This window comes from Clarias gariepinus, chromosome 16, assembly GCF_024256425.1.
Source record: "Clarias gariepinus isolate MV-2021 ecotype Netherlands chromosome 16, CGAR_prim_01v2, whole genome shotgun sequence".
Classification (NCBI taxonomy): domain Eukaryota; kingdom Metazoa; phylum Chordata; class Actinopteri; order Siluriformes; family Clariidae; genus Clarias; species Clarias gariepinus.
The window spans coordinates 24,321,715-24,343,397 of NC_071115.1; the positions used below are offsets into that span (position 1 = coordinate 24,321,715).

A 21,683-nucleotide genomic window follows, 5' to 3' on the forward strand; every position below is an offset into this window, starting at 1 on the left:
TTGTTAATGTGATCACTATCGCCCTCTGCAGGACAGGAGGAGGTTGAAGGTTCAAGACTGAGCTGCATTTTTTTCCTTCTGCTTCTTTGTGGTATTTATTCGCGGATGGCAAATGACTGGTCCTGGTGCATTACCGCCACCAACTGACCGCAACTGTATGGATGGGCATTTTTCCCTATGCTAGTTGGACCGCTTTTAAATAATGGGGGATACTGTAAAAAATTACAGTCTAGCCACTTCACCAGGCACCACTACACCACTGACCATGATGATGTGTTCTCAAGTCTCTTTTTGTCCACAAAAGTTTTCGTGTAGTGTGTTTCCCTCTTCTGGATTTTGTACTGTTTACGTCATCATGTCCAAAGTCATAAGATATTAATGTCACATCTCTCATATGTCATCCTGTTTGTCTCATTACCTTTTTTTTTTGTTTTTTTTACCTGTCTTTTACCTTTATTTCAATGTGATGAAACTTTTCCTTTCATTCTCTTCTGAATAATAGTCCAGGCTTCTGATCTACTCAAATCAAATCAACTACTCCCATATCAATACTCAATTTTTTTGTGACTTCTTTTGCAACCTTATCAGCTTTTTCACTTTCCTTCCAAGCCTTAATCAGCAGTGGCAGCTTGTCAGTTCTGATGGTTGAACTCCTAATCTTCCAATAAATAACCCAGGGCCTCATAGCCTTCATTTAATAAAGCCACCACTGCCCTCCATAGTCTTCATTTATATATATATATATATATATATATATATATATATATATATATATATATATATATATAATTGTTTTTTCTTCACAAAACTGTATGTAAATTGTAAAAAAAAAAAAAAACTGCCAGAAATTTTTTTACAGGATTTTCTTTACAGGATTGAAGAGGATTCATTGCCTGGTGTGCTTAGGAATGTGGATCTAAAAAAAAAAAAAAAAAACTCTACATCAGCCTGTATTTTACATGAATCAAAATAAAAAAAATTTTGTTCTTCCTTTCTATTAATATGAAGTCAAACTGGAAGTTTAAGCACAGTATGGTGTACAAAAACAACAACGACAAAAAAAAAAAACATTCAAATGGTGCAAACATGACAGAAAATGTCCCAGCTGAAGTGGCTCTGAGCCCACTGCAGTCGTTTCTGTGAACATTCAGTGAGTAGAAAGCTCTCAGGAAAAAACGGCCTGGTTTGATCACCAAAGGTGTTCTGTTTTTGCAGGACGATTCACAACCTCATACTTCCCATTGCGCCACTTGCACATTACAGGAACTTGACTGGGATGTATTGTTACATCCCCACACAGTCCTAACCTCGATCAAGGCCATTTCCACGTGTCTGGGAGTTTCTGGGAGGCCAGTGCTTTAGACGTGAGGCAGGCAATATGAGACACAGGTTTGGTGTCCTGAGAAAACTTTCGATCGATGGATCCAAGCACTAATGAAACACAGGGATAAGTGCATTAACGTAGCAAAAAGAGAAAAATAAAGGATTAATCAAATTAAAATCAAATTAATGGGATCAATTGCTCATTTTAGCAAAACCAATTCAAATAAACCTGTTGATTTGAAATTGTTACTGTAATAGTAACCATGACAAAATTACACACATGCTGTTTCTCACTCCATCACTTTATTTAGTAGTACAGTACAAAATAAAAATCATTAAACATTTTCATTATATCTTCCAAAAACACATGATTTTATACATAGAGTCTTGTGTGATGTAACATATGAAGTTTAAAAGTCAATAATGCATCATTACTCCATCCTCCCGAGGTAAACTTCTGCCATGTGTTTTTAACTGGAACTGTATTATCATCTGAATACCTTCTACCTTCTAATGTACAATTCCACCAGTTCCAAACTAAGGAAGTAAAACAGATAAACTGTGTATACACGCACAGATTATATATATATATATATATATATATATATATATATATATATATATATATATATAATTTTACTTTTAATTGCAGTACAATTTTCCATTTATAGTACTTCGTATTAATGTTTTTCTTTTAATGTCCACTGACAAGCTGAAAGCAGCACAAAACACAAAAAAAAACAGCAGTGTGATGTTAAAAAAGTAAGAAACCAATTCATTTAACAATCACCAAAAATACTCTTTTGCTAACAGTGGATATTGCTAGCATCCCATTAGCTACTTGTTGCCAGGCAGATTTCCCCTTACAAACACGATGGTTGTTAGTAGGCTTTCTGTGATTGGTCCAAATTAACCTAGCATCCAAATGGCTACTTGTTGCTAGGCTGATGAGTCTGTAACCCTTGTACAATGTGTTTGGTCTTTATTATAAAAATCTTGCTGATAATTTATAAAACATATTTTGATCTTGTCATGATTATAATAACAGTAATTTATCACGCGTATCAGTCCATACTATTAGCTATAACGGTACACTGTGTGAACAGAACACTGCACTTGGGCAGCAGATTGGACAGCGCTTGTCTGAGCCCAGGCATCGGGTCATTTTCACTTCTTTCATCCTTCTCGCTGTCTTTTCTCTCTGCCTCCATTGCAAACTCCACTTGCAAGAACTCAAGCGTGCGCAGCTCTTTAAGCCCACTGCAGCTGCGCAACACCAAAGCCTCAGTGACTCTGCAGCCACGCAGGCGCAGGCAGCGCAGCCCGACTAGGCGGTTGAGGCAAAGCAGACCAGGCGCGACCTCTCGTCCACCGAGCGTTAGTCGTTCCAGCCCTACCCAACCCTCAGCTAGGCCCAGAGCTGCCATCTGCTGTCGGCTAAACCCCTCCAGCTCCAAGTGTGTGAGGTGTGTTAATGCATGTGGGCCAGGTGGAGCGCAACCTTTTAGTCCTGCCACAGTGACACGTAGGACGTCTCGCAGCTCTAGGCGGTACAGGCGTTCCCATGAACTCAAACTTTTTAGGTGCTGGTCTGTGAATGATGGCACGTTGTCTAGTATTAGTGCTTCAATAACGCAACTAGACAGGGAGGAAGAAGTCTGAGACTCTTTTCCTGAGCAATTTTTGTCAGTTTGCGCTTGCTTTGAAGGATTCTGAGTAAAGAAGCCAGGTGGGAGTTCACAGCTTCGCAGTTCTAGCACCTGTTAACAAAGTATAGACACCAAAAATATTAGTTGGTTTTTCAGGGTACTTTCAAATCCTTAAAAAAATTATGTTACTGCTGATATGCCAATCACTAGCTTGATTACAGCACCCTCTCATACTTGCTATTTATAAAATTAAATAAATTGGTAATAATTTGCTATTTAATATCATAGCTCCAGGCCGGAGAGCTAACGTTATATTAGCTTACGTTTTTACTACTGTAGTGTAGGGTTTACAACTAATCAATACACAAGAAGCAAAGGCCCAGTGATGTGTATGATATGATGAAATCTATACATTATGGTTAAGCTCAGCTCCACCGATCAATTGTCGGGGCATCTTATTACCTGTAAACTAGGAGGTAATAAAGAGCAGCTGTGCAATCCACGCAAGTCCGTGTGACTCAGAGTGAGTCTGTGGAGCCGAGGGCATTTTGTGCTCAGAGTCTTCAGCCACGGCTCAGACAGAAATGACCCTCCACGTGCACTCTGTAGCAACCCACGCAGGTGCAGAGAACAAACACCACGTCCCAAATATCGTCGCAATAATGTCCAGAGCATCCGTGAGGTCACCTAAGACACACACAAACATAATCTTGCAGTCACTTTATGTACACTTTACTTTACACACTCGGGTGCATTGCCTTTGCACATGCATGTAAACCGAGAGATTAAGTACTATTTTAAATGTCAAAATGGAAACTAAGCTCCTCACGCGCCACAATATTCGTTTATTTCATGCAAAAGTGTCTAACAATTCTCTGGAGGCAGCACGATAGTATAGTGGTTAGCGCTGTGGCCTCACACCTCTGGAGTTCGAGTCTGTGTGTCTGTGTGAGTTTACGTGTTCTCCCATTCTTGGTGGGTTTTCACAAGGTACTCCAGGTTTCCTTCCTCAAAAGCATGCAGTGTAGCATTCCCAACTTGCCCGTAGTGTGCAGAATGAGTGTGTGTGAGCCCTGTGATGGATTGGCACCCTATTATGTACCCTGCCTCAAGTTCAAAGTCTCCTTAAATATTCCAGTGTACAGGATAAGTGGTATTAAGAGTATATGAATAAATAAAACTTCTGGTAACACCTGTATTACATAGGCATATATGTGAACAAATACGCTGATGACGTCACAAGTTAAATATGTGAACGTATGGTTTAAAAGCAGGTTTATTTCTGCCCCTTAATTGGTTGAATTTTTATCACCAATTAAACAATTAACGATTAATCATTAAGATCCCTATGCTCAACCAAGCAAACATATTGCATGTGCTGTCTTTTTGCTTGCTTTCATTTGCAATAGATCATGATATTCTAATCATTTCCCATTATGCCCTCCACCTTCTTTATTAGATTCAATATTTAAATGTAAATCAATTCAAAAACAGGCTATAAGCAGGATTTACGAATTACACAGTAGGTATGATTCAACATCTTTAGATTTACTCAGGAATAATTGGGAGACAGATTTGGATGAACCAATTTCAGAGGAAACCTGGCACAAAATAATACAGGATATTTTCTCATCATCCATTTGCCTTACCCATGCTGTAATACAATTTAAGACTGTACATCGTTTACATTGGTCAAAAGTCAGACTTTTCAAGATTAAAGCTGATATAGACACCACATGTGATAGATGCAGGCAGGCTCCTACAACTCTGCTGCATATGTTTTTTGGTCTTGTCCAAGACTTTACATGTTCTGGACCAAAGATTTTGAGACCTTTTCTGGACTATTTGGAGAGGTACAGTAGCAGAGCCATCTCCATTTGGTGTGGCCCCGAAAAACACTAATTTTAGCAAAAGGAAAATCAAAATATTGGCCTTCTGTTCTCTTTTGGCTAGGAGACTGATACTGACTAAATGGAAAGACCCTGATCCACCAACATTTAGCCACTGAATAAGTGAAGTGATGTACCATTTTAAGCTGGAGAAAATTAGGTATACATTAGAGCTACTGGTACATTTTACAATATACATTTTATAACTTTTGTTGAGGAAATGAACCCAGACAATATGGTACTGTAAAGAAATATTATTTATGCTATTATTGTTTTCTTTCCTACAGACATCTGATTGGTATAGTATACTTATATTTATGTCTGGTGTTTTGGGGATTGGAAGTTTGGTTTTGTGTTTTCTTTTGCTGTGTTTTTTGTTCTTCTTTATGTATAGTTTAAAAATGAATTATAAAAACTTGGATTTAAAAAAAAAAAAAAAAGGGTCATGATGTTGCCTTTCTTGGTCCCCACAATATTTTGGTTTGCCCTAAGGTGCATTCCGATTGGCTTATAGCATCCTACAAAGTTTACTGCACAGTGCTATTCCAGTTCAAAGAAAACAGAGGAGGGAACAAGAGAACAATGGGTCTTCAATTCACGTAAAGTGGACATGAACAATTTTGATACATGTAAATAAATAAATGGAGTTTAAAAAGGGATGTATATATCTATGATAATTTAAGGCTGAAACGATTCCTTGAGTAACTTAATTACAAAAAAATGATCGAGACAAAATCTTTGGCGTAACACAGCGTGCTTCTGGATGCAAGCCACCAGTAAACACCGACGAAGAAAAAGCGCTTACGTCACCCACAAAGCGGAAGGAGACGCAAACAGTTAGCTGTGTATTGATTTGAGGGAGCGTTTTGTTGCAGGGTGCAAAATGAAAGGGAACGATAAAAATATCAGCGTGCCAAGAGAAGAAGAAACCAGCAAGAGAAAACGACAGAAATTGTCAGTAAAGGCTTATATTATGCATGAGCTGTAAATTTTGAAACGTTTAGTTTTGAAAGTTAAGTTGCATAATTTAGTGTTTTTTTTAAAGAATTGTTAATTTTAATTTAGTTTTTTTATACATAGTCATTTGAAATACCTTTTTATTTAAAAAAAAGGGTTTTCATTTAAGAAAAGGCTTTAAAATAAGAATGTAACTGTCATGCACTTAATTCATCCCAGTCAAATTTAAGCTTGTATTGTGAATAATGACAATGTTTATTTTTGATAAAATGCTGTATGCATTTAAAAAATAAAAGTTTATTTTTCCAAAAAGAAAATCAATTAATCTTTGCTTCTCTTATATATTTTACATTGCTGTTTAATTAAGCAAAATAAAATTTTATCAGATTACTCGATTAATCAAAAATTTTTGGTAGAATACTCGATTACTAAAATATTCGATAGTTAAAGCCTTATTATAATTATTACCGATGATGACATAATATTAATATGCCTAAATCAATTTTAACTAAATTTAATCAATAAATCCTGGTGACATTGCATTGTTTCGAATTGTGTAATTTTTTAAGGGAAGTTCCCTTTGCCGACATTTCCTTTACATAAAGCATCATGTTTGCAGCACGCTGAGGTTCACTGTGAAACGAGACACAGCCTTGGTCTTAGACTTGATTATGGAGGTTTTCACACATGCTTTAGTCAAGAAAAGCATTCTGATGTCTTTTAAGCTGTGTCTTTTATCTTTACGTTACATACTGTATCTAACTGTAACTCGAATTTCAATGAGCAAATGCAAACTGAACCCCACTAATTTCTTTCTTAAATACGGAGGGAAAATTAAATGTCACTCAAATGTGTGTACGAAATAAGATAGCTGAAGATAAAACACCAAGACAAACACTAAGACACAGGAAATGTAAAGTGAGCATCCCTACTTACCCGTTTCCACGAGGAAAGGTCCACGGTTCTCCAGAGTCTCTGGTCTTTTATTAAACCTCTCCAACGCTTACATACTCTATACATCAAACATACAGTAATCAATTAAACACACACACCAAGTTTGTTTGTTTTTCCCTTTGTTTACTTTATGCATTGTTACTGCCGGTTACTACACCTGAGCATCTCTGACATTGTCTTTAAACACAGCTAATATACTGTTACAACGCTTTAAAAAATAACAGCTATTTACAGGTGATGTATGCTAGATACGTTTTAACAAACTATTTAAACGTGAAAACAGCTGTGTAAATGTATTTAATCCACCAAAACTCCTTCTAGGATTCAGGCCATTGCCTAGATTAAATAAAACAGTTTTAAATACACATTTACGTATGTTTCATTTACCTTCCATTGCGAATGAGTTCCCGGACATTTAAGTAGGATAAAATTTCTATTAAAATATTCTCAGGGACATAGTCCAGACTACAGGTTCTCACAGCCGCCATTTTGCCGGAATATCAATATATATATTCACCGGAAGTATACCGCTACTACATCGCAAGAGGCAGTAAATATTTTCAAAATTATATTTTATTATATTCGACAGTTCGCTTATTTTATTTATTTATTTTTAAAATTTATTTTTATTTATAACAGAAAACAAATTTTTTTTTTAAACTTTTTTTTTTTTTTTTAATCAGACTTTGACAAACCAAAGGAAATTGCTGTTCGGCGCACTTTGCGAAACAATCGCTCCGATCTACAAACTATCCCATACCGGAAATACGTTCTAGAAATGCGCTGATGATCACTTCTGGCGACGCTTTCGTTCTCTTGTGTTGGTGCGCAAAAGAGTCTCTGACGTTCCGCCGTTTTTTTAATTTAACGTAGAGACAATGGCCGGTATTAAAGGTGAGTAAACAGTTAATAATTGTCTTTACGTGCGGTATTGATCGGATTTAATTGTTGATTAACGCACGGGGGTGCTGAGAGAGGATTATAGGATGAAGCTTGTTAGCGCGGTTGCTAACGCCGGCTAATGATACCTTGCTACGCTACACGAGCAAGAGATACTACAGTGTTAATAACTGCTTTAATATTATTATTTAAACATATTTAGATGTTAGTCATACATTTATTATTGTCCGAGTAATGTGAATTATGAAACTGGAAGTCTAAACACTTATGGTTGATCAGGGCAGTATAATGTTCGTAAAATAAACACTTTTCAGACTGAGGTTTATTAGTAGTATAGTCTGAATTAAAGTAAAAGAGGAGAGCCATATTGCATTCGGCATTTTCCGCCATCATAGTAGACATTCCGGAAATAGCCGATCTCACAGGTGCTGTAATAACGGTCAAAGATAAGAATAGTAGGTGTCTGTAGTTATGCCTGGGCGAGACAGTCATACATTTCAAGATTGCGTCTATATGTCGTCTTTTTTATAGTCGTGGTCCAAAGTATTTAGTCATTAATCATTTGACCATAGTGCCTTTTAGTATTAGGCAAATACAACCTCAGACAAACTACAACTTTTTTCACCATCCTATTATTAATTTAACAAAATGAAGGCAAAAAGCATGGTGGCTTAGTGTCCAGGGTACGGGTCGAGTCCAGCCTCAGGTCTGTTTGCATGTTCTCCCTGTGCTTGATGGGTTTTATAGGTGACCCTGTATACAAGATAAAGTGGTATTGATGATTAGTGAGTGAGAAGCCAAGAAAAAAAAAAACATTTGGGCAATACTATTTTGAGCAAACTCCCCTTACTGCTTCTGCAAGATTTAAGAGGGAAAATTGCAGCCAGGTGCTGCTAATCATCAGCCCTTGATTAATTGATCATCAGCAGGTGTATGGATCTCTGTAAAAGCAAACGTTTTGGCAGTTTGCTTGTTTGGAGCTTTTAGGTGTGTGTTCACAAAATGCCAGGAGGGAAAGGTCTTAGAGAAGAAAATGTTTAGCAACATCAAGATATAAACCCAATTTCAAAGAATTTGGAGTCTACATTGAGAATGATTATTGACAAGTGGAAAGACAGTTGCCAATCGTCCCATGAGTGTGAGGCTGTGCAATGCTCAGAGCTACATCTCAGACCCTACAGGCCTCACTGAGCATGGTAAATGTTAAAGTCCATGACAGAACAATTAAAAGAGGACTGACCAAGTATAATTTGCTTGAAAGGGTTGCCAGAAGAAAGTTTCCTCTATCTAAAAAGAACATGGAAGCATGACTGAGGTTCAACAAGTATGGTATTCAGTATTGCCCACATTTGTTTTTAAATTCTTGGCATAATTTTTATTAAATAAATGCACAACTTTACTTTTTTTGTGAAATTTGAATGTAAAGTCAAGTACATTACAATACCACCAACTTACCTGATGCACAGCCGGGAACTCTCATATTTCAGTGGTAACCTCAGTGAAACTTGCTGCACAATCACATGATGGATCATATGAGTGCTAATACCAGTCTGATCCATCAGCAGCCCATAGTCACCAAGTTTCCCAGCTCTACTGTGCAAGTCATGCTTTGATTCTCTGATACTACACTCACATTTCCTTTGGAGATCATTAAATCCCTTCCAAACCATCGATCGATCTCATCAGGGACTTAATAATTAACAGATTAGCTAAATTTGATGAATCTAAGCTAAGAATACCGGACTTGACTCCTCAGTGCTCACTTCGTATTCTATCCTAGCATAATGTGAGTAAGTGTATGCAGATAATTTCACATGTTGGAAAAAAAAGACATATACAATACAATAAAGAATATATCTCTAAGTATTAATTTTACAATTTTTCAAAGGGATTTCTCTTTAACTGGATTGAATACATAATTGAATTTTTTTTTGTGTGTGAAAACACTTGGTGGCTTAAAGTCAAAACCATTTTATTAAAAATGCAGGATAAAGTGTAGTTTTAAGAACAGTTGTGTGAAATTGTTACTTTCCTAACATACAAGAGTCACTTGCAAATATCAAGCCATGTTTATGTACCAAATAATTGTAAAAAAAAAAAAAAAATTCTTTGTGAATAAAAAAACTCTACATGTCTACACCTACCTTTGCACATTGAGAAGCATTTTATTAGTCAGGTTGGAGAACAATTCAGTCTTGCCTTCTCCAACATGCATCCAGATTTGGCCTAAAAAAAAGCACTTTTAGAAGATACTGTAGCTGTCCTTATCCTGCCTTCTGAAAAAGATAAATTGATCGCAAGGATACAAACACTGTCAAGGTCAATATCCTGATTCGTGGTTTGTCCCAAAAGTGGAATTCTAGGATATGGCTTGTGCATTATAACAAAATTGCACTGCCACAATATCCAGTAATCTTTACGCTTATTATATTATACACAGTTTTCTTGCCAGTAATACGAAGCATCAGATTTGCAAACTCTCCAATATTAACTAACCGACACTGCCTATCAGCCCCGCTTCCTTTGTTTTTGCATGCAGTCTCAGATGACTTGGCCCGTACAGGCACAAAGTAACGGCATGACAAGCAAAATTTTAAACAATGTCCAAATATTTTACATGAATAATAGTCTGTAATAAGTGCTGTCTAACGTTTTTTCAGTTTCCCTGCTCACAACTTTTATTCCTACCTGCAATTAGTTCCCATGTTTCTAATATCTAATTTCTAATGTTCAAAATTAGTAATTAATTGGTACCCCTTCTTTTAATTCTATGCGTTTTTGTAAAAAACACACCATAAAAATCATCTTATAGTGGCAGGTCTTAATATTAGGCAAATACTACTTATACGAACATCATCTAACTTTTTTTCCTACTGGGCCATTATTTATTTTAAAAATATATGCCTAAAAGGAAAAATGCAGCCAATACTAAGTTATGCCAGTTTGCTGGTCTGGAGCATTCTGGTGTATGTTGCACAATGCCAAGAGGGAAAGGTCTCATAGAAGCAAGCAATTGTTGCTGCACATTAGTCTGGAAAGGGTTATAAAACCAATTCCAAACAATTTGGAGGTCAACATTCTACAAAGAGATTTTAAAATGGAAAGCATTCAATACATTTGCCAATCTTCTTTGGAGTGAACGTTAGCATGTTCACGCCAAGGCCAAATTCAATGCTCAGAGAAAGAGAGAGAGAGAAAAAAAGAGCTTCATTTTTCTTAAATAAATGATTGCACTGTGAAAGTGTTATATGTTGTTGGTCTTCTGAGGTTTATTTGCCTAATACTAAGACCCACTGTGTGTGTGTGTATGTATATATATATATATATATATATATATATATATATATATATATATATATATATATATGAGTAATTCCATCTCAAATCAACCAATGAAAGAGAAATTTTCCACCATCACCTCTCAGATTTTGCTGATTTTTTCACCAATTGTTGGTATTGCCATGAAAATAAAAAAACCCAATTTTTTTGTCTCAACTCCCACTCGTTAAAAAATGGCAGCCATCTTAATTTTTGGCCTCAAAGTGCTTCAAGACATGCCACAGCCCTTTTTGAAATCCTCTTTTCCTTGATAACTCACTTGCTATATGTCATATGGAACTGAAACTGGGTATATTTATGTAAGTTTTTATGTAGATTCAGATTCTGCAATCGGAATTTGGCTATCTGCTGTGGTTATGGAGATATTTCTGAAAAACCATTTTTGGGGGGTACCCCTTTTCGACCCCCCAGAACCCAAGGTCTGCATGTATATATGTTACTCAAAAAAATAGGGGTTACTTCACATCACCTTATCTTGAAAATAAATAAAAACTAGAGGTGTGTTATGCCCTGTTTTATAGAAATCATCAAAAATGAATTGTCCAGGTTTTGCAAATGTTTTACGATTTGATACACATTTTATATACAGAGAATGTACATGGATCTACACAATAGGCCTTATCTACCAGTAAATGTGTCATTTTATGGTGGTACATGTAAGATACATGTATCACTGTCAAACACTATCCTGTAACTGAACCATTCAGGTTCATACTGATCAGAAAGTTGAATCATCTCCAACCAACTCCATGAGTGACCTCGCACTCAAGGAACTTGAGGATGATTGCATCATCTTTTTCTTCGTACTAATTGAGTGTATTTCATTTATGTTAATTCTTTTACTGAATCTTTCCAATGTAGTTTGTTGTCTTAATCACAATCTGATTACAAAGACTTGATGGCAAAGCTTGTCTGTTCTTTGGATTCTCGTGACTATATGTTGCACAGGCGTGAGCAGTGGCCCCCAATCAAAACTATCTGATTATCTTAATTAGGGAAGGGCAATATGGCCAAAAATATTTATCACGATATATATTTGAACATTTGCGATAACGATATAATTGACGATATGATTGACACAAGACAAAATACTTTACAATTCCAAAACTTTATTAGTGCAAAAAAACCCATCAACTTATTTTCTATTAACTAGCAGCTGTTTGTATGTGCATTAAAGCTATATAAAATTTTAACAGTGCAAATGCAAATTCCTTGCTGACAATTTAACCAAAAGGCATTTCCAGTGGAAATGGGCTGACATATCCTGAGCATAACCATGTATAATATACACAAAACTTAAAAAGAGTTGCACTGCAACATAAAACTGCAGTGTGGCAAATAAATAGGTCAAATAATAAAACTCAAAACTCTTGAGTAAAAACAAAACAAGCAAACAAAAAACATGGATAAATTATGCTACGGCTCATGGAAGTTTTTCACGTACTTTAACAGCTTTGTTGTACTCAAACAAGTGCTTCTGCTTTAAATTATAAAAAAGGTTTGTGGTGTTTCCTCCCTTCGCCACGACGACCCGCTTGCATGGTATGTTTTACAAAAAATTGTGCTTTGTTGGGTATCTGACGGGCGAAAACCAAACCAGTTCCACACTACTGAAGTTGCACCATTTTTACAAACCAATTCTGGTTCATCAACGATCCGCTTTCGCCCTTCTCATTCTCCGCCGCCGCCATGCTTTTTCCCCCATAAAAATGTATGAAAACAAAGGCACTGCGCATGCGCGTTTTACCCCTATTCAATCGCGATATTTCATTTTCTTATCATTGCCTAACATTGTACTGGTATTACCATGAAAGGTATAATATGGCCCAGCCCTAATCTTGATGGTATATTTGAAAATGCTGATTTGGACCCAGATGACACTGTTCAGTTCAAGCAGTGGAATCATGAAAGCCATGGCAAAATTTCTGACATGTCTTTGTGTCTGATTTTATTATGAGACTTTGTGAAAAATGTGACTCCTGCACAGCTCATCACTATACAGCCAAGGCCCAAGCTGTTTATTTAAAAGAACTCTCTAGTATTTAGTCTTTGACTAAATATGCATTACAGAAGAATTTAAGGTTACTTTTACTTTGAAAGGAGCAGATTTTATGAGTATGCATTAAGTATTCTACAGATATTGCAGTACATTTCTGTATGTCAAATCATAAAATGTTGCAAAACCTGGACAATTCATTTTTAAAGATTTCTATAAAACAAGGCATAACACAACTTTGGTTTTTATTTATTTTCAAGATGAGGTGATGTGAAGTAACCCCTATTTTTTTTGAGTAACATATATACATGCAGACCTTGGGTTCTGGGGGGTCGAAAAGGGGTACCCCCAAAAAATGTTTCAGAAATATCTCCATAACCACAAGAGATAGCCAAATTCTGATCGCAGAATCTGAATCTACATGAAAAATTACATAAATATACCCAGTTTCATCTCCATATGACATACAGCAAGTGAGTTATCTAGAAAAAGAGGATTTCAAAAAGGGGCGTGGCACGTCTCGAAGCGCGTCGAGGCCAAAAATCAAGATGGCTGCCATTTTTTAACGAGCGGGAGTTGGGACAAAAAAATTGGGGTTTTTTATTTTCATGCCAATACCAACAATTGGTGAAAAAATCAGCAAAATCTGTGATCATGTGGTGGAACCCACTGGTTGATTTGAGATGGAATCACCCATATATATATATATATATATATATATATATATATATATATATATATAAACTTTTTATGTGAAATTTGAATGTAAAATGACATGGTAAAGTACATTACAATACCACCAGCTTACACTGTACCTGATATATAGCCGGGTGCTCTCATACTTTAGTGGAAATCTCAGTGAGACTTGCTGCACATGTATGAATCATATGAGTGCTAATTCCAGTTCGTTCCATCAGCAGCCCATAGTCACCAAGTTTCCCAACTCTAGTCATGGCTTGCTTCTTTGATACTATACTCACATTTTGTTGGAGATCAATAAATCCCATCTGAACCTTCGATCAATCTCATCAGGGGCTTGATTAGCTGAATCCAATGTGCCTGAGCTAAGAAAATACCGTACTTGCCTTCTCAGTGTTCACATTATACTCCATCGTAGCATAATATGAGTAAGTGTATCTGTCATTTAGAGTGAGAGGCTTTGGCTAATCGAAGATGCAGAGAATATCTCTGTTTACTAGTTTTACAATTTGTTTTCCTTAACTGTGTAATAATTGAATCAATGTTTATTTTTGTAAAAGCACAAAAGTCTTTGACTTTAAGTCAAAATAATTTTATAAAAGTGCATAAAAAAGTATATTGCAGGAATAACAGTCTGTAATAACTACTTGCAGTCTGACGTTTCTTCAGTTTTCATGGTTTCAACTTTCGTTACTACCTGCAACTAGTCCCCATGTCCATTTCTAACTATTTAGCATCGACCATATTTCAACTAAGGATTAGTTGAAAATAAATGCCATTCATGTTAAGTAACTAAAGTGACTGACTTATAGACAGTGTATGATAGCCGGGGTCATTCATTTACAGTCAAAATGTTTGTCTAATAAGAACAGCTGTAACAGTAGAATTACATCATGAAACAATCAAAAAACATTGAGCAGTTATTATCATATGAAAACATGACTAATTCTTAGTTTCCTTTATATGTCCAGCCCTGATCAGCCTCTCCTTCGGTGGAGCCATTGGCCTCATGTTTCTGATGCTTGGCTGCGCCTTGCCTGTGTATAAGTAAGTTTAAATATTTAACATTAATAATACGTGAGTTTTATATTTAATACTACATGTTTTAATAATAATACTGATAGTTTAAATTGAGGTTTAAACATCATAATAGACTTAATAAAACTTAAATTACACATCTTATGTATTAAGCATAATTCTCCTAAAATGCAGTAACAGTGCAATGTGTTCTATGTGTGTTTGTGTGTGTGTTTTAAATAGTGAATACTGGCCGCTCTTTCTTCTCTTTTTCTACATCCTGTCTCCTATCCCATACTGCATCTCTCGGCGTGTGGTGGATGACACAGACTCGGCTAGTAATGCCTGTAAAGAACTGGCCATTTTCCTCACAACAGGAATCGTCGTGTCTGCCTTTGGCCTGCCCATCATATTTGCCCGCGCCAGTGTGGTAAACATTGCTTTTTCTTTAGTCAGTTTGAGGCAACATGGGAATTAAAATGCAAAGTCATGTTTACATTTACATTTACATTTAGTCATTTGGCAGACGCTCTTATCCAGAGCGACTTACATTTTTATCTCATTACACATCTGAGCAGTTGAGGGTTAAGGGCCTTGCTCAAGAGCCCAACAGTGGCAACTTGGTGGTTGTGGGGTTTAAACCTGGGATCTTCCGAACCGTAGTCCAATGCCTTAACCACTGGGCTACCCCTGACCCCGGTATGTTAGTACCGGTCTACCCAATGATTGGTCATATGACATTTAACATGCACAATAGAATTATCGTAAAACCCAATTTACTACCACCATGACTTTGTTGTTCTGTTCTCAAGAAAACTGCTTTTATACTTTACAACACATACTCTATTCGTTTAGAGTTATGTTTAATGGTGTAGAAAGTTACCCGATTAAACAAAAAGCTGAAATAAAAGAGTTTGGTGAAAGTGTGAATATACAGGGTGGTCCAGAAAGATCTGTATATAGGAAAATTATAATTTTTTTTATAAGAATGTATTTATTCATTTAATATGCCATACATGGCTACTAGTGATGCGCGGGTCATCTGGTAACCCGCGGGTAACTGTCGTGTTGGGGCGGGTAAAAAAAATTGTCACTTTATTTGCGGAGCGGGGCGGGTCATTAAAAACAAAATTAAATATAAATCCATGTATGTTGCGTGCAATTCCCTATAGCCCATATTAGCCTATATATTAGTCGGGAATTTACATCATTAAAAGAAAAAAAGGTCAGGCTGCTAAATCTAATGTTTTAGCATTCTTTTTTGCACAGCGAACGTAAAAATGCTAAATAAACATTTCCGTGTGATAAATGAAAAAAAAAAGTCAGTGGCTATTTAGCGTAGGCTGTAAACTGTAGGCCTGCCCTATAAAAATCTAAAATAAAAAATTGTTATTCCCAGATTACAATCGCTGCTTTGTAAATGTTTAAAATGTGTATAGTTATTATCAATGACAGATTTATCGTCCATATTTATAATCATATTTTGTTGCCAGTTTACAGGACGATATTTCCAAGCACTTTCGGGCTGAAATAAAGGCTATTTTCATTTGAATTACAATGCCTAGTATGTCTATTTAATGTTCGCGGGTGCAGGCCGGGCTGTAAAAATAGATACAGTGGTGCGGGGCGGGCTGCGGCGGGCCGAATAATTTCTTAAAAGTGGGACCCTGCTTCTTGACCTGGCCATCAATATGATTTAAATTCTTTGCTCTTTTGTCAAACGCATTTTGTTAGGGTATCTAATACTGTACATCAAAAAGCGTTACAAATATTTTATTTTTAACATGTTTTAATTTTTTTTTTTCTATGTAGGAAAACTGTATAAATCATACTTTTACCAACTGATTTTATTTTATTTTTTAATGTTTATGAGAAACCCATAAAACACACAGTCTTCTATCCTGAAGACTTTTCATTTTAAAAAACTTGGGCCAGTGTTTCTTTATTCTTATGTAGCAATGACCCTAGAGACTCCTCCCCTTTTCCTTAAATTACAACCAATCAGATTCAGGCCAAAGCAAGGCTTATAGGCAATTGCACAATAAAAGTGGTTTAAGGTCTTCTTCAATTGGAAGTCAGTAACTTGATTATCTGTTACTAAAAATAGTGTTTTTTGTTTGCATTATGTTTGCAATATGTTTGCATTTGAGGTGGTAAAATGTTGCAGTTCCTCTATTATCCTGCAGGTGGTATGCTTTAAACTATATACACCAGGACAAGTTTGTCTAGAATTGTAACAAAAAAAAACCAAAAAAGAAATAAATTAGGATAATTATAAAATCATGATACATAAAGAATTAGTACAAATCTAATGGCATCTAGGTATTACAATGATATTGATTCACATAACCTTTGCCCCAACATAATCTCATAATTAATATTGGTGTATGTGTGTCTCTGTACATAGATCGCCTGGGGTGCCTGTGCTCTGGTCCTGACTGGAAACATTGTCATCTTCAGCACCATCCTGGGCTTCTTCCTCGTCTTTGGGTCGAATGATGATTTCAGCTGGCAGCAGTGGTGAAGCAGAGAACTGTTTTTATCAACATACATTTTCACCATGGCGACTATCATGGTTCTTATTGTCGTCTTTATTATTTATAGTGACTGGCCATCCGTATTTAAAGGAAATCAGTGCAATAAGTTGTCACTGGGATCAGTTTTACCTCAGAAAGCTATAGTTTCTGCTGTTTAACTTGTACATTAGCAATGTTTTTAAATTTTTTTTTCTGCAGGCATGATTGATGCTTCTCTACAGAATGTAGAATGTATAATTCCATGGGAAAAATCCTAATCTGGATAGATAAATGTCCTGGTGAAATGGTTAGAACCAATCACAGACTCTGTCATTTGAAGCCCATACTTCAGGTGTTAGCTTGTTGGATAATCTGCTGTGTAATATTTTTTTAAAAGCTAATTAACGTTTCATGTAACATGGGTTTAGTTGTTATTTATGCACCATCTGCCTCCACCGTTGCATTAAAGGTAGCGCACTTCCATCCTGTAACCAAACGCCAAAGCCATTCACTGCTATTTAATGTATAATCACGCAAATTAAAGTGCACATTACATCTTGTGTGGAAGTGTGCACTTCACAGACAGTTCTCTTGATCAGCATACGAGATAAACATGCAAGTAAATACGGCATAATTGTGTACAAGTGCTACAAAGCTCAGTTTGCTAACATGTGACTTAGCACTGGCTAGGATTTTGCTGACCAGGATATAAAATCGTCACACTTGCTTTAAATAGAGTCATTAACATGTAGACTATTTCGTTTAGTTGTAAAGTGAGTCTGTACAAAAACATAGATATATAAGAGTAAGTGATCCTGTCTCAAAATGGCCACCACTATTGTTTTGAGCCTTAAGTAACTTAGTCCAAACATTATCTGAAATTATCACACTTGCTTTAAACGGTGTCATTTAGTAGTCTTAGCGTATACACTGTTTTATATAGTTGTACAGTAAGTTTGTATTTATAAACTGAACTACCAAGCTAGGTTTAAATATATAGTGATTCTGGAATATGTGATTCTGTCAAAAAAAATGGCTGCCATTATTGTTTTCAGTTGTAAGCTAATTTTCTGTCTGCATCCTATAAGAAAGTCTTTAAGATAAAAAAAAAATCACACAAAACAACAACTTTGAGGTAAAAAAAAGTGCTTAGCATGATGCTAAGTGTTGTAGCCTAAATGGTTGCACTGAAGGTGTGACATAGATTAGCATTATGTGATGATATGATTCTCTTCAAACAGCATCATTTAGTAACATTAGCACATAACCTGTTTCATTTAGCTATAGAGTGAGTCAGTATTTAGAGAATTTAAATATATAAACAGGAATATTTAATCCTGTCTCAAATTGGCTGTTACTATTGTTCTCTGCTGTAAGGTAATTTTGTGTTTTCACCATATAAGAGAACCTGAGGTAACAAACACTGAGATAAAAAAAAAAAAGGAATTAGCATGATGCTAATTACTCATATCTAATTATTTACACTGGTGGTGTGATGTAAATTAGCATTGAACTAACTGTACATAGTTATCACATATATGTGTGATAACACAGTTATCACATAAGTCGTTTCAAAAAGCACTATCAGAGCATTATCACATAGCCAGTTTCATACAGGCTGTACAGTGTGTCTGTATTTACAAATTTAAATACAGTGGTATCTAGGCAAACAAACACCCCGGCTTACGAATTTTCGCCTTGAAAACTGAAATTTCGCAAGAAATTTGCCTCAGCATATGAGCAGCATATAACGAACTGAGTCAAACCCAACGCCGGCTAAGTGCATGTACATCCAAGAGACGTTTAAAACTTTGTTTATTACGTCCTTTAAGCCTGAGGTAACAAACATCTGAAGTAGTGATGCTAATTATTTAAATCTAAAAGGTTGGTCTGGAAGTGGGTTAACAATATACACATTTTATAATATTCAAATATGCTTACAAAAGTAAACAACTATGTCTTAAAATTGCCACCAATGTTGCTTTTAGGTGTAAGGTAACTTTTGTGTCAGGACCATATAAGCAGGTCTGTTTAAGGTTCACAATGGGGGGGGGGAATTATGATTCCTCTACACAGCAGGATGCCAATCCTTCTGCTCTAAACATTCTGTGCACTAGAGCCGTGAGATAGATTAGCGTTGCGCTAACACAATTGTTTTAAACATTTGAAACAGCATCTCATGTTAGCATTAGTAGACCCACTATTTCATATAATGTAACTGGAAAGTGAGTCTATATTTATGAAAAATAAAAATGTATAAGTAAGAGTAAGGCGAACGCTGAAGTGGAAGTGATTACGCAGTTCGCATGAGGCTAATCGTTCTAGTTTAAATGTTGTGAGAAACATTAGCTATTAGCTAACATTATGCTAACTGTATCTTAAAATATTTTTACTCTTGCTTTAAAGATTGATTCAAACTGTACAACATGTACAACTTTACACAAAAAATAAGAAGACTAATCATAAAAATGATGAGTCATACCATTATTGTCTTGGCCTTGCTCATCTATCTATAATAAAAAATATATATATTTTGTACAGTCTGTACTTTTAGTATGCTAATTAGGCCCTACCTCCTTTCTGTGGCACTGAGAACACGTAATCAGAGACGTCATTATAATTTTCTTCGAAACAAACATCATGGCATTCAAAGAGCCAACTCGCAAAAAATAAAATAAATAAAAGACAAAATCTGCCAATGGAATCTGCCATTAAAATCTTGTTTTGACACCTTGTCATGTGACCATTTTATTTGCATACTTAGAGTGTTTGCCAAAGATGGGCGTGTACACAGGTTCATTTTGGAAACCATGTATGTTCTTTGTCAATCTTTAAGGAGCAAGTATCAATGATTTCAAGCTAAATAAACATTTCAGGAACTTATTTGAAATAATTTACCTTAAAGGTCAGCATGATGATTTGAGCATTCTGTTAGCGTTGTGCTTATCCATCTTCACAGGCACTGATTACTTGTTAGCTTGATTAGCTTTGTAGCTCTTGTGCGAATACTAAACAAAATTGAGGAAAACTTTTCTTGGCTGAGTTTGGGAAGTTCTTTTCAGAAAATATTTTCACGTCCTTTTTATTTTGACTTTACTTTCCCCCCCAATAATTTATTTATTCTTTTAGGTGACAAATTTAGTCTGAAAACATTTGTTAGCACTGACATTTGTTACATGTCTATTTGTATTTTTCACATTATTTATTTCTTGCTTTGTTAATGTACTGTTTAACTGTAACAATGACTGGCTTCAAGTTTATAAATTATTTTAATGTATTTATCAGCTATTTGTCCTACTGCAAGGTCAAGTTTTACATTTAATATTTTTACCAAAGGGTACTTTCATTCAGCTGTGTGTGTACAGTCCAAAAGAACCAAGAATTGTTCTCATTTTATCAGATATTTCCCTATGTTCAGGCTAGCAAATTTTTTGTCACAGATGTGTCAATTGTAAGTTGTTTCTTGTAGGCTTGAAATGTCATGCATTTTTAGAATAAAATCAGTTTCTGGTCTCAGACATTTAAACCTGACTTTAAGTTAAGATGAAGGATAAGCCTGTGACATCATGTAGAGCCACCGAACGTGTAACTAAACTGGCACATGCAAAAAAAAAAAAAGGACAAATTTTAATCACTGTAAAACTTTCTTTGCTTTGCTTGTTTTGGTTTATTTTGGTGATCTACCTGCTTATAACTTAAACACATTGTGGTCATTGTTTTATTCCATTTCATCTTCTTCTTTTTTTTTTTTTTTTTAAATAAATGACATTTTTAAGCAAATACACAACATCTCTTGTTTAGTGGTGGGCAGAGTAAATAATTTCTGTACTTGACTAAAATTTGAAATAACCTAGGTAAGATATTACCCAATAAAGTACTTTATTTACATTTGCACTTAAGTAAAAGTATAAAATGACTAACTGCAAATGTACACAAGTAAAAAGTAGTAAACTTGTATTAGCTCAATATAGCCTTAAAGTCATAGTAAAAGTATAAGCGTTTGCCAAATATGTTAGCGTTTCACAAGATCATTTTGAGAACCATGTATGGTCTGTGACGATATTTAAGGAGCAAGTATCAATGATTTCAAGCTAAATTAACATTTCAGTAACCCAAGTATTAAAAGTTGTGAATTCTTATTAACTCACTATAGCCTTAAAGTCATAGTAAAAGTATTTAAATACTGTATATCTCTCTCTTGATATTGTGGTTTGCCTACAGCTACTTCCGCCCCTGATTTCAAACACTGCATACATGATTGGGTGTTTCATGCTAGGAAGGCAGATTATGTGCTTACATATACAGTAATAGTCTGCAGGTTTTAAACTCATTTGAGGTAGTAAAGGTTCATGCAATGTATACATTTAATGCAGTAGAAAGTACAGATCTTTACTGTAGGCTGTAGTGTAGTCAATGTCAAAAGTTTGCACTGATAAAAACTACT

The 21,683-nt window shown here is 35.5% G+C and overlaps 2 protein-coding genes across 2 annotated transcripts; one reads left to right on the forward strand and one right to left on the reverse strand.

Annotated features, from left to right (window-relative positions):
• Positions 1–1,771: 1,771 nt before the first annotated feature.
• Positions 1,772–7,358, reverse strand: LOC128544725 (F-box/LRR-repeat protein 12-like). Its single transcript, XM_053514973.1, has 4 exons — positions 7,160–7,358; positions 6,755–6,830; positions 3,435–3,659; positions 1,772–3,083 (listed from the first exon to the last, which is right to left on the reverse strand). Exons 1-4 carry the CDS (start codon positions 7,258–7,260, stop codon positions 2,388–2,390), a joined length of 1,098 nt encoding a protein of 365 aa, XP_053370948.1. The 5' UTR covers positions 7,261–7,358; the 3' UTR covers positions 1,772–2,387.
• A 183-nt stretch (positions 7,359–7,541) lies between these two features.
• leprotl1 (leptin receptor overlapping transcript like 1) lies at positions 7,542–21,015 on the forward strand. Its single transcript, XM_053515151.1, has 4 exons — positions 7,542–7,666; positions 14,678–14,753; positions 14,967–15,153; positions 17,131–21,015. The coding sequence occupies exons 1-4, from the start codon at positions 7,651–7,653 to the stop codon at positions 17,245–17,247; spliced, it is 396 nt and encodes a 131-aa protein (XP_053371126.1). The 5' UTR covers positions 7,542–7,650; the 3' UTR covers positions 17,248–21,015.
• The last annotated feature ends 668 nt before the right edge of the window (positions 21,016–21,683 follow it).

Coding starts and splice junctions, on each gene's coding strand:
- LOC128544725 (XM_053514973.1), bottom strand. CDS start 7,260: ATGGCGGCTGTGAGAACCTGTAGTCTGGACTATGTCCCTGAGAATATT. Junction 3,660..6,754: donor ACCTTTCCTCGTGGAAACGG/GTAAGTAGGGAT, acceptor TGTGTGTCTTAG/GTGACCTCACGGATGCTCTG. Junction 3,084..3,434: donor TATTACCTCCTAGTTTACAG/GTAATAAGATGC, acceptor CTTTGTTAACAG/GTGCTAGAACTGCGAAGCTG.
- leprotl1 (XM_053515151.1), top strand. Junction 14,754..14,966: donor TGCGCCTTGCCTGTGTATAA/GTAAGTTTAAAT, acceptor TGTTTTAAATAG/TGAATACTGGCCGCTCTTTC. Junction 15,154..17,130: donor TATTTGCCCGCGCCAGTGTG/GTAAACATTGCT, acceptor CTCTGTACATAG/ATCGCCTGGGGTGCCTGTGC.